Source organism: Lithobates pipiens, unplaced genomic scaffold (assembly GCF_037356315.1).
Source record: "Lithobates pipiens isolate NorthernLeopardFrog02 unplaced genomic scaffold, aLitPip1_a1.2 Scaffold_16, whole genome shotgun sequence".
Taxonomy (NCBI): domain Eukaryota; kingdom Metazoa; phylum Chordata; class Amphibia; order Anura; family Ranidae; genus Lithobates; species Lithobates pipiens.
The window spans coordinates 475,176,742-475,189,857 of NW_027507748.1; the positions used below are offsets into that span (position 1 = coordinate 475,176,742).

The 13,116-nt window shown below is 43.1% G+C and overlaps 1 protein-coding gene across 1 annotated transcript in view; it reads left to right on the top strand.

The window, feature by feature from the left end:
• The window catches only part of ITGBL1 (integrin subunit beta like 1), a 403,213-nt gene that overhangs the window by 153,339 nt on the left and 236,758 nt on the right, over positions 1-13,116 (top strand). Inside the window, exon 4 of the mRNA XM_077482967.1 lies at positions 1,099-1,221. Coding sequence (XP_077339093.1) covers positions 1,099-1,221 — 123 coding nt within the window. The remainder of the gene's footprint in view (positions 1-1,098; positions 1,222-13,116) is intronic.

Sequence of the window (13,116 nt, forward strand, 5' to 3'; positions counted from 1 at the left end):
GATGGGTGACTTCCTGTTCACTCCCTGGGGAGAAGCAGAACCTAACTGACGCTAAAACCTAACTAATATCACCCACCAGGTGTTCAGAAAGTTAAACCTTTATTTAGGTAATATATGGCAGGTGCCCTGATGCTATAAAAAAAAATAACTAGCCAGCGTCACCCGTAACACTAATATGATGATCACTGGTGACAGAGGGTGATCAAGGGGTTAAACCACTAACTGTCCTAACGCTGATTACACTAGTACAGTGGTCAGTGAAAAATCTGACAACTGCACTGGGTGACACTGTGACAGGAAGTGAATGGGTTAACTGGGGGGGAGATCGGGGGGGTGACAAGTGTTCCTACGTGTACTGGTGTTAGTGTAGTGTTGGTGCAACTTACTGTGAGATGTCTCCCCTCTCTGGAATGAAAAGATTTCCATGAGGAGAGATAACATAATTTTCCCTGCCTGTATTTATACTTACATGCAGGGGAAGGTTTTCATTTGTCAGAACTGATCAGCAGGTCCAGGCCAATGATTTATGAAGATTGATCTGTTCTGGAACGAATCTGATGGTCGCAAGAGTACAATACATTGTATGTGGAGGAACCAGGAGTGTGACCATGGGCAGGATCACCTTAGAGAGGAGGCTTCGGAGGACCAGTTTTACAACTGGAAGGGCCCTGTTGGAGTGATAGGGGCATGCTCCATAAAATAACTAGGCATCTTCACTTTCAGTAACAATGTAGATTACTCCAAAGCTATGTTATAAAAAAAATCCTTCTGCATTCACCAACATTTTTTAAATGTAAACTTTTGGCTAAAACACAACTCCACAATGCTCATTCTAAACTTCCACTCAGGCAGCATAAATGCTTGAACTGGTCTTGGCTGTATTGAACCCTCATACCAGATCAGTAATTAAACCAGATATTAATCTAGGATGAAGATGGCAGCCCCCGGCACCTTGCATTTTTAAACTACTTCTACCCACACAAGTGTCCTTTAACTAACCACTGCTAAAGACATGCATGCCACGCCATACAGTATATCTGTAACAATGTATGACTTTTTACAGTCTTTATCTCTATCCATTATGTGTACATTTTGCAGGTACCTGCCAGTGTGGAAGATGTAAATGTGAGAACTCAGAAAATAATGGACTCATCTACGGAAAATTTTGTGAATGTGATGACAGAGAATGCATTGATGATGAAACTGGAGACATTTGTGGAGGTAGGTATTTTAAAACTGTTGTAATTCACAATGCTTTTTCCACATTATCCCTAGCTACCAGCAGACTGAGTGATCTCCAGCTATGTGATGCAGGCAAGAGAATGTGCAATATACATAGTTAATTTCCTGAGTGGATATACAGTATCTCAAAAAAGTGAGTACACCCCTCACATTTTTGTAAATATTTTATTATATCTTTTGTGTTGCCAGCGGTTTAGACATTAATGGCTGTGTGTTGAGTTATTTTGAGGGGACAGCAAATTTACACTATTATACAAACTGTATACTCACTACTTTACATTGTAGCAAAGTGTAATTTCTTCAGTGTTGTCACATGAAAATATAATAAAATATTTACAAACGCGAGGGATGCAAGAGAAAAATGTGCTAGAAAGTTATGCTGTAGGTATGCCGCCTAAAGTAGAGATGACCAACCTTTTGAAGAGTGAGGATCCACTTAAGCGACTTGGTAACCAGTTGAGGGCCAAAATGAGTGGAGCAGGTGGATAACAGGTTTGTGTCCACTCTGCATATGCAGAGTGGACGCAAACACAGCCCACTCTACTCTATAGGCGATCCGATCCACCCAGATGGAATGGGATCCCTTTCTTTTTAATTTTTTTAGTGTGTGGATTGGATCAGAGGTAGGCAAGTGTAAACAGTCACAAGTCCATTTAAATCTGCTGCTCCAAAGAGGTGAATGTAGGGTCCAACCGATTGTGTGAAAAGGGCCTAAGGTTGCATTCACACTGATGCGCTGTGGTTTTCCCACAGAGCAGTGTACCTGTGGCTTTCCTGCAGGTTAGTTGCACTTTGCCATAGACTTCTATTATATCCTGCAGGTGTGGTGCACTGTGCACTTTCTGAAAGTGCACCAAACCCTCAGGTCATAACAGAAATCTATGGCTCAGTGCAGGTAACTGAAGGGGAAACTGTGGATCAGTTTAAAAGCAGCCCAGTAACCACTGCAGAATAGATATGCCCATATATACACTGTGATTTTAGTAATAAACTTATCTTTAATAACAGTTTTCCATTCAGGTATTGTCAGCTGTTGCTGTCCCTGGCAGAGTGCATTTGGTATCACTCTGCTTGTTACAAGAGCCAACACTATACAGGAAGCATCAACGTATGCGGCTCTGCTCCACAGCCACTTGCTTCCTCTACCGCTGGCTTTATTCACAATACTGATGCTCTGGGATGGCAAGTCAAAACCCATGTTCTGGGCTTTGCAACCCACTATCCCAGAACAGGAGGTCGAGGGCCATATTAGTGGGCTCCGTGGGCAGCATGTTGGGCAACCCTGGCCTAAAGGAAATGGTGAAGATATCTTAAAAGTGAAGAAATATCACTCTTGTTGTTGTCCCCAGAACAAGTTTCCCCATTTGAATATGTCCCCTCACTTCCTGTTCTTTAGTGTATACTGTAATCTGTTGTAGCGCTGACATCCTTGTGTAGTGATATGTGTTTGCATACTTTAATATAAAGTCTATGGACATTGTTATGGTTCAGCATTTAGAGCCATCTAGTGACTAAATGAGGCAATGCACAATTATGATTATTTACCTCAGAACAAACACAAAAAGACTGATACAGGAAGTGACTGATGTTTTGATTGAGAAGGTTGACCTTGTTACCCAGGACTCTGTGTGACTTACCCATGACCACTCTCTTAAGCAGTGCATGCTGGGTAGGATATAAAAGGGACCCGAGTGGCCATTTTAGGTCTCTTGGGATCATGTTGCCGGCCTGTGCGGATCTGTGGGGAGGCTCCCTGGAGACAGCAGCCCACAGCCATTGCGGAGTGCAACTCCGTTTGTTGGTGGAGTGACCGGACGGTGCCTGAGAGACAGTGACCGGATTGAAAAGGTCCAGCGACGCTCATCGGAGCAGTGGAGGACTGGATACATCCAGCGGAGTGGTACAGGGCGACTGGCCCAGCTGACAGAGAAGCAAGCTGCAGTCACGAGACCCAAGTTACCCCACGGAGCTCCGATCCAGTTGGTGAGCGGGTTACGGCCCACCGTTTGTTAACTTTTAGATGCAGTTAGACTCACATACAGGCCTCACTGGAATTTGTAGTTCCACAGAGTAGGAGCTGAGCAACTGATACTGAGCAGGCTTGAGGCCTATTTACTCTGGCGCCTCAAGCGTTGTAAATTAGTTATTGGAGTCACACCAGGAGCACCTCAAATTAACTTCTCATAGACTGTGGATTACAAATCACAAAGGAGTTATTTTAGCTAGCGAAGAAAGAAGATCACGGACTAAGTACTTTAAGTGAGATCTCATTCTTAGCTTTTAAAGTGAGGGGAGCTCCCAGGTTTCAATCCATATATATATATATATATATATATATATATATATATATATATATATATATATATATACATATATATATATATATATATTGTTTTAAATTGTTCCTATTGAAATATATTGTTCTGTCGTCCTATGTTAGGATGACAGCACAATTTCTGTAAATACCTGTTTTGAATATTCTATAGTAAAATATATTTCTGGTTAAGTATCCAGTGTTGTGGCATACTGTTTCTTCCCCACCAGGTGAAGCCAGTGGATCCTGAGGTTGCAATACAGGTACTTTGCATTTGTATTATGTTGTATTGTGTTGCATTGTACCACAGCTGTGCCAAGGGGATTGAGTCAACTTAGTGGGGTTATTGATAGAGTGCTGGCCCAAATCAAACCAGCAGCTCCTTCGGGGGTTAGTGCTACACTGCTTTTTATTATTTTTAGCAAATTTTACAGAAGAATACAAATGCAAATATCATATCATCACAGTTTTTGCATAAAGAATGTATAAGTCTTTAGGAAAATAAATATATGGTAATGCAGCAAGGAACCATATACAATCATTCTTCTTCCTTGCAATTCTTCCTCTTTTAATTAACATATTTAATGGATATCTTTTATGGTGGTTAGTGTCCACAATGATATTGTGATGAAATATGGAGTTAGAAGGTCATATGTGTGAATGCAGATTAGATATCAAAGAAAAATGGAAAAAATTGAGAAAAGAGTTTGTATCCTAAAACCCAATTTCTGCTTATTGGTGTCTTTTGAGTGTATAGCAATGGAGGTACATAGTTATTTTCCTATGAGTTCGGCATAATTGATACTTCCAAGCATGTTTCAATATTCAACAGAGTGACAGTGTGCATCTCTAATAACAACAGTTAATCATTAGCCCTGCTACCCACATATCAATGCATCCGAACGTAATAACTACAATGTTTCACCTCCTGGTTTTTGTAACAATTTAAATATTTTAGATTAGCCATAATTTTCTGTATCAGTGGTCACCAAAACAAGTAGAGAGGTTAAATCTCTATTGGGAACAAACACAGCAATCAAAAAAGCAGTGGTCTAACCCCACACACCTCTTTCCAAAGCTAAAAATAAAATTTGGCTTTTCATACACTATAAGCTCAAGAGGTTGTAAACCTCCCTTTGCAAGCTGTGCCTATAGGAAAGCCTATAATTAAGGCCCGTACACGCGGTCAGACTTTTTGACAACAAACATGCAAATTAGCTGTTTTGGAGCAACATCCGACTGTGTGTACGCTCCATCGGACAAACTTTTTCTGTTTTCATCTGACTTTTGTTGGCTGTGCGAACGGACAAACTTTCTGGCAACAAAAGTCCGATGGAGCAAAGTCCGACCGTGTGTACGCAAAAGCATCGGGCTTTTGTACAAGGTACAAACACGCATGCTCAGAACCAATGCAAAAGATCAGACTACAATGCAGAAGTTGACCAAAGGTGGCGCTGGAGTCATTAAACGTCCTCTTTTGAAGTGGCGTCAGTACGTTGTGACGTCACTACGTTCCTTTTTTCTTGTCAAAAAGTCCGACCGTGTGTATGCAATACAAACTTGTGGACCATGCCCTTTGTACAAAAGTCCACGGAAAAGTTTGTACAAAGTGCGACCGTGTGTATGAGGCTTAAGACTTACCTATAGGTACTGTAAATATCTCCTAAATGTACACTGTTTAGGAGATATTCACTGTATACTGCACCAGTGGCGCTTGCACTGTGAAGAAACAGCCCCCTGTGCTGTTTCTTCGTGAGTGAGTGCTGTGACCAGCACCTCCTGTGCACATGCGCAGGAGTGATGTCATGTGGCTCTAGCCAGTCACAGAGCCAGAGTCCATGGCCCCGGAGGGAAGAGGGGAAAATATGGATGTGGCCTTCAGTGGAGACAGCATGGGCTTCATTTGCATGTAAGTGTCACATAATGTGCTAGTAAGTGATGTATACTAGCACATTATGCTTTTACTTTTGTCATGTACCTAGGTGTATTCGAACCATGATATTCCTGGTCTCACTGCTGCAATATTACTTGTTGTGCCACAGAAGAGCTCTGTAGTTATGGCTATATTCTCTCAGTTTGACCTGCTGCCAGCTGTGGACAATCTACAATCAAAGCAGCCCAAACATAGCAACACTTCCTATCTCTCAGTGCCCGTTTGTGTGGATTAGGTCCCTGGGTGTTGTGCCTGCTTTGTGACTCTGAATACCGTATATGAACTTCTGCCTGAATTATTGACTACTCTCTAGCCTGCTGATTGTGTACTTCACCGCCAGCTCATGTATGACCTTTGCCTGTCTGACCACTCTCTGGATTTCGATCATGTACCACTTTGCCTGATCTATTGCCAACCTGATCTGCCTGACTAATGCAGGCCATACACGGTCGAATTTCGAACAAATTTTCTTTTCAAAATCAGAAAATTCGTTTTTTTTGTGATCCAATGATGCCACCATTGATTTTCGAAATTCGGCCGACCTAGCCTTCAATTTCACCTCATGTTGCTACAGAAAAGAATTTTCTTGGCTGGGAATCTTCTTTTCTCTCCGTAAATTTTCTTTTATCTCCGTACATTTTCTTTTATCTCCGTACATTTTCTTTTATCTCCGTACATTTTCTTTTCTTATTACGTTTCTCGCACGATTCTCCCATCATTGATTAGAAAATCGTTCGTTTTTCTAAAAATTTCCAACATGTCCGATTCCTCAAATTTTATTTCTGAACGAAAATCGGCTGTTGCTGCAGCCCACTAATGGTGCGAAATTCATACGAAAATTCTTAGATACGATTTTCGAAAGAAAATTATTTTGAAATTCGAACCGTGTATGGCCGGCATAAGTTTGCACCTGAATCCTCAGTACACAAGCTCCACTTTGGACACTACCTATCACAGGTACCTTACATTACAAAAGGACCACAATGGCAGTGGACAGTGGTGAGATTTTTAAGGCGATTTCACGTCAGGGACAATTGATTGGAGCTCATGAACAGCATCTTTCTTCCCTGGACGCCAAGTTAGATGAACTTTGTACTATGCTTAAATCTTGCTTGCCTGGTACTTCTGCAATGGTCCAGACTCCTGCTCCAATCCAACCTACCTCTTCTGTACCACCCAAACTTCCCCTGCTTGAAAAAAATTGGTGGTGATTGGTGGTGATACTGCAGAGACTTTTTAAATGTTTTCTGTTTGCATTTCCAAAACAACCCTGGGACTTTTAACACTTTGTCTGCCAAAGTGACTTTTGTAATTTCCTTGTTAAAGGGGAAGGCCCTGGCCTGGGTCTCTCCTTACCTGGAACACAATGATCCTGTGCTGCAAGACGCTGACAAATTTCTGGCTTCTCTCCAGACTGTATTTGGCAAGACAAATCGAGCTTCTCACTTTTGGACATACAACAAGGTATAGTTCTGTGGTACAATATGCTATTGAGTTTGTCTGGATGTCCGGTATCATGAAAGGTGCCAAGAGAGACTTAGAACTCACAAGTTTCCTAGGCCAGTTTACCGTTTGGCCCCTAACTTCCAGGCACCACCTCAGCCAGAACTTGAAATCTCAGTTGAGCACCAGGCACCTGTGGAACCCATGGAAGTAAGCAGTCTCCATCTAACTGAGTCGGAGAAACAAGGGAGACATGCTTTGGGCCTATGCCTGTACTGTGGACTTAAAGGACATTTGTTATCTGTCTGCCCTTCCCCTCCAGTAAAAGGCAGGGTCTAACCAGTGGTGGAGGAGCTGGGTTAGACCTTACTGGTATATCCTCCAAGACCAAGAATACTGTTGCCGTAATTATCCATTTGCCCTCTAAACTTCCAGGCACCACCTCAGCCAGAACCTGAAATCTCAGTTGAGCCCCAGGCACCTGTGGAACCCATGGAAGTAAGCAGTCTCCATCTAACTGAGTCGGAGAAACAAAGGAGACATGCTTTGGGCCTATGCCTGTACTGTGGACTTAAAGGACATTTGTTATCTGTCTGCCCTTCCCGTCCAGTAAAAGGCAGGGTCTAACCAGTGGTGGAGGAGCTGGGTTAGACCTTACTGGTATATCCTCCAAGACCAAGAATACTGTTCCCGCAATTATCCATTTGCCCTCTAAACTTGTCTCCTGTGAGGTTTTTGTGGATACTAGAGCCGCTGCTTGGATGACATTTTAATCTTTTCCAAGACTCATCTAGAACACATCTCACATATAAAGCAGGTATTACAACGACTAAGAGAAAACCATCTTTACGCGAGGATTGAAAAATAGATTTTCCATCAAAGCCATATTCCTTACCTTGGATACATTATAAGTGCTGTCGGTTTCCAAATGGACCCTCAAAAACTCTGCTGTTTTTCAATTGCCCCAACCGACCACTTTAAGAGGGCTCCAAAGCTTTCTAGGGTTCGCTAATTACTACAGACACTTCATCAAAAGTTTTGCATCCATTGCGACCCCCTTTACTGCTATGACTTACACCCCTTTCACACCAGGGCGTTTTGCAGGCGCTATAGCGTTAGAAATAGCGCCTGCAATCCGCCCTAAAGAAGCTGCACCATTGTTTGTAGTGTGAAAGCACAGAGGGCTTTCACACTACAGCGGTGCGCTGGCAGGACGTCAGAAAAAAGTCCTGCCAGCAGCTTCTTTGGAGCGGTGAAGGAGCAGTGTGTTTACCGCTCCTCCACCGCTGCTCCCCATTGAAATCAATGGGGCAGCGCTGTAATGCCGCTGGCAAAACACCGCTATTGCGGCGTATTGCCGGCGGTTTTAACCCTTTCGCGGCCGCTAGCGGGGGGTAAAAGCGCCCCGCTAGCGGCCGAAATGCGGCGTTTAGCGGCGAATAGCGGCGTTTTACCGCCGACGCAAAGGGTGGTGTGGTGTGAAAGGGGTCTAAGAAAGGTACAAATTGCAAAGGTGTGGCCCTCAGTAGCATAATTGGCTTTCCAGCAATTAAAAGATATGTTCAGCAAGGCTCCATTTCTTCAGCATCCAAACCTCGATCTCCAGTATATAGTTTAGGTTGATGCCTCTGAGGTAGGAGCAGGTGCCGTGCTGTCCCAGAGACAGCCTAAATCTGGTAGAATCCATCAAGTAGCATTTATGTTCCTGGGCATAAAAACAAGAAAGCCGATGCTCTTTCCAGACAGTTCGTTACCTCTGAAGAAAATCAACCTACCGAGCAGTATATAATCCCACGTCACAAAATTGTTGCACGGATCTTTATGGCTCTTTCCCAACAGTTACAAGAAACTCAGAATCGTGTTCCCCAAGGGTTGAAGATACCACCAGGACACCTGTTCTTAGCCCCTAGCCTCAGAAATCCTGTACTCCTCTGGGCAGATGATGGTGTGTTATCCGGTCATCCTAGTGTCACCATCACTCTTAAGACCTTGCAGCGTCATGTCTGGTGGCCTCATATGAAAAAGGATGTTACTATGTGGCTGCCTCTCCAACATGTGCTGCTAATAAAGTACCCCACACATTGCCTACTGGACTGTTACAACCACTTCCGGCACCTCGCCAGCCTTGGACCCATTTGACTATGGACTTCAATACAGACTTACCCAAGTCTGAGGGCATGACTGCTACATGGATCATAGTGGATCACTTTTCCAAAATGTCTCATTTTGTCCCGCTCCCGGGATTACCTACAGCAGAAGCACTGTCTACCCTCTTCGTTTCCTATATTGTGAGATATCATGGCATACCTAGCAATGTTGTCTCAACCCGTGGATCCCAGTTTGTTTCCCGATGCTAGAGAGTGTTCTGCAAGAAACTGGGAGTAACGCTCTCACTCTCTACCTCACATCACTCTCAAACAGATGGTCAAACTGAACGCATGAAACAGACCCAGGAAACCTATCTTCGACATTATGTCAATTGCCTTACACTTCAATTGGTCTGAGTATTTGCCTTTGGTTGAGTTCGCCATTAATTCCCGTTGGCACAGTGCTCTTCATACCACACCATTCTACGCAGCCCTAGGCTATCACCCTCAGACTTTTCTCCTATTTCAGCCTTCTTCTGGTGTACCAGCAGATCAGCAGTTGAAAAATATTCTGCTAAATTGGAAAAAGATTCACTTATTACTACAGAAGTCAACAGGCAAGTATGCACTTTTCTCCAACAAACGAAGACTCTATATACCTCCATATGTGGTGGGGGACAGAGTTTAGCTTTCAACCAAATACATGAGACTGAAAAAACCTTCTACCAAATGGGGCCTTCAATTCATCGGTCCTTAAAGAATTATTGCTCAAGTCAGGCCAGTCTCCCTCCTCTCTCCGGATATACCCCGTATTCCACGTTTCCCTCCTCAAAAAGGCAATTTTCAATTGCTACTCCAGAACGCAACAGCTACCTCCTTCTGTTCTTGTTGATGGACAAAACGAGTTTAAAGTCTCTAAGATTCCAGAAGACAGGGCCTACTGTATTTGGAGGGCATTTGAAGGAATATCCCGTCACAGACCGTTCCTGGTCCCAGCCAAAGATTTGCATGCTCCTGTTCTTATTTTAGACTTCCATGCCTCCTTCCCCACTAAGCCCTGCTAGCCCCCCGGAGGGGTGCACTGGGGAGGGGACCCTATCATGTACCTGGGTGTATGCGAACCGGGATGTCCCTGGTCCCTGGTCCCACAGCTGCAGTCTTACTTGTGCCATAGAAGAGCTCTGGAGTTATGGCTATGTTCTTTCAGTTTGATGCATTACCTTGGACTCACTAGTCCCACCTCCTGCCAGCTGTGGTCAATCTACACTCAGAGCAGCCCATAAATAGCAGCACTTTCTATATATCAGTGCCCGTTTGTGTGGATTAGGTCCCTGGTTGTTGTGACTGCTTTGTGACTCTGAATACTGTACATGAACTTCTGTCTGAATTCCTGACTACTCTCTAGCCTGCTGATTTCGTACTTCACCGCCAGCTTGTGTATGACCTTTGCCTACCTGACCACTCTCTGGATTTCGATCATGTACCACTTTGCCTGATCTGTTGCCAACCTGATCTGCCTGACTAAGTTTTAGCCTGAATCCTGAAGGAAGTGATAAGCTCAGCATATGGAAGTGTTCTTGTGGAGGAGGGTTTGCTTATGGTTACTCCTGTAACCCCTGGGATCTACCTGGTTTGGGGAAGGACTCTTTCACCAGCCTTCATCTGGATTGGTGCACCCTACATCAGCAGCACAACATCCTATTTGGGAGGCCCAGTGAAAGCCTAGGGGATCTGTTTCAAGATGCAATCTTTAAGAACACTGCCCTTGTAAGTTCTGCATGTTGAACTGTCTTATTACAAAACTGTAAACATGCCTTATGAGAAATTTACTTTCCCAAGCAGAAGTACACCCTACATCTTCTGATGTATTCATGCTACTGGTTGAGACCTGTAAAATAAACATATGGCAAAAAATATCCCAAATTATTAGCCATGTTATTGGTGGAAACGTTACTAATCACAAGGAATTGCTGTACTTGTACTATGTATCAGATATACAGAGAGATTGCTGCACAGCATAGATAATTATAGGCAGTGGATGTGAAAGGACAGGATATTTTTACACATTCTCAGACAATATAAAATACTCAACATTTTCCAACCACATAATCATTTAAATACTCTTTATTTTATTTCAAAAATATATTTTTACAGCATATATATATATATATATATATATATATATATATATATATATATATATATATATATATATATATATATATATATATTTATATATTTATATATAGTCTATATCCTTTACATTTTCATACATACTTCCAATTTATTCTCCAACAAAACTTTTATGCACTCACTACTATCATATACCAATCCTAATTACTCCTTTGACCACTGCCAGTCACCTTTTTCATCCCCTTCTTATAATATTCCCCATCAAATTCTATATTAAATCCATTTATCTTTCATTCCTAGCCACCATTACATGCACATTATTCCATACGTCTCATATCTTATGATATTTTTGTATCCCTTCTCTACGCTCATACATTATTTTCCCCTAGGGTATCATTTGATTAACTGTTTTCATCCATTGGTTTACCGAAGGTTCCGTGCCAAAAATAATGTTTCATGCAGTAAAGTTTTGGTATATCTAAGGCCTTATCTCATCTTCCAGTAATCCCAACAGGCATACCGCTACATTACAGGGGATGTATTTGCACATTCACATTCGACAGCTTTCCTATTACTTGATTCCAATATCTTAAGGTGTGGTCGCAGTTCCACATTAAATTTAAGAAATATGCTCCCTCTTGATGACATCACAGGCAATTCGATGTGGCCCTACGCCCCATTCCGAATAGTCTAATTGAGCTAAGATATACCTGATGCGTCCTAATTTAATGAGTCTATTATTAGCTGCTAGTGGAACTGTCATATGTAAAGAGAAAATTTCCTTCCACTTTTCATCTGTCATATGCGGAATAATCATCTGCCATTTATCTCTTACTCTCAATGGGCTCTTGCCTACTTTAGCCTGGATTAAGTGTGAATATAGTATAGATATTAGTCCTTTAGGGCCCTGTGATCTGAGTACTCCTATAAGAGGAAATCTAGATATCTTAGGGTTCTGATTACCTAATTGTGACTGTAACACATGCCAAAGCTGTAAATATTTATAAAAAATGTATATGAGATGTTATATCTTCTGAGTTGTGAGAGACACAAGACTCTGGTCTGGAACAGTGGATGTTTATTTCAGTACTCACTGTACACTGCAACATGCATCTCAGGGCAGTACATCTTATTATGCTGTTTACATGTGCTTTAAGATGGCTACTATGCCCCTTGACCCTTGTCATCACTCCTGGGTGGATGCACAGGACTTTTCCTGCATCCAGATGTGAGAGCAAGAATCCAGGTACAGTTGCGGTATAACAATGTCATTGGATCACTTTTGGCAGCCCCGTCGAAAGTCTCATAACTGGTCTTGAAGCTGAAACCAGTCAGGAGGGCGACAGTGTTGTTGAGGGTGGGCACCCATCGACTCGGGACCGGAGGAAACAGGGTCGTCCCGAATGGGCACCAGCGGTGCCAAGAAGGGATCCCCCAGCTCAGTGGGTGCACCAACCTCTGGACCAGGGCTGGAGGGCTCTGTTGGAGCTGAGTTCAAAAGTTCAGAGTCCCCCCAATCATCAATTCCCATGCATTCTGATCCGCTGGGAGCTGTTCCCTGCAACACTGGTGGTTCAGCCAGCATCAGGGATTCATGCAATTGAAAACGAGGACGCAGTTGGTCCGCATGCCGTCTGCAAATGGAACCATCTTCCAGGCAGACCCTATACATCTTGGGTCCCAAAGTCTCTGCAATGACAGCAGGAAGCCAACGGGTGTTGGAAGTCCCATAAGATCGGGCCCATATCTTTTGTTGGGCTTTGAATCGGGGGAGCTCATGGTGTTTGACTATCTTGTCTTTGGACTGCAGTACATGTTCCTGGATTGTTTGAGGGCGGAGCATGTCCAAAACAGTCCATGGCTGCCGACCCAGAAGGAGTTTTCCTGGAGTTTTCCCGGTGGTTGCATGTGGTGTGTTTCTGTAAGCAGAAAGGAAGGAGTCCAGCTGCTGGGGTGACAGGGAC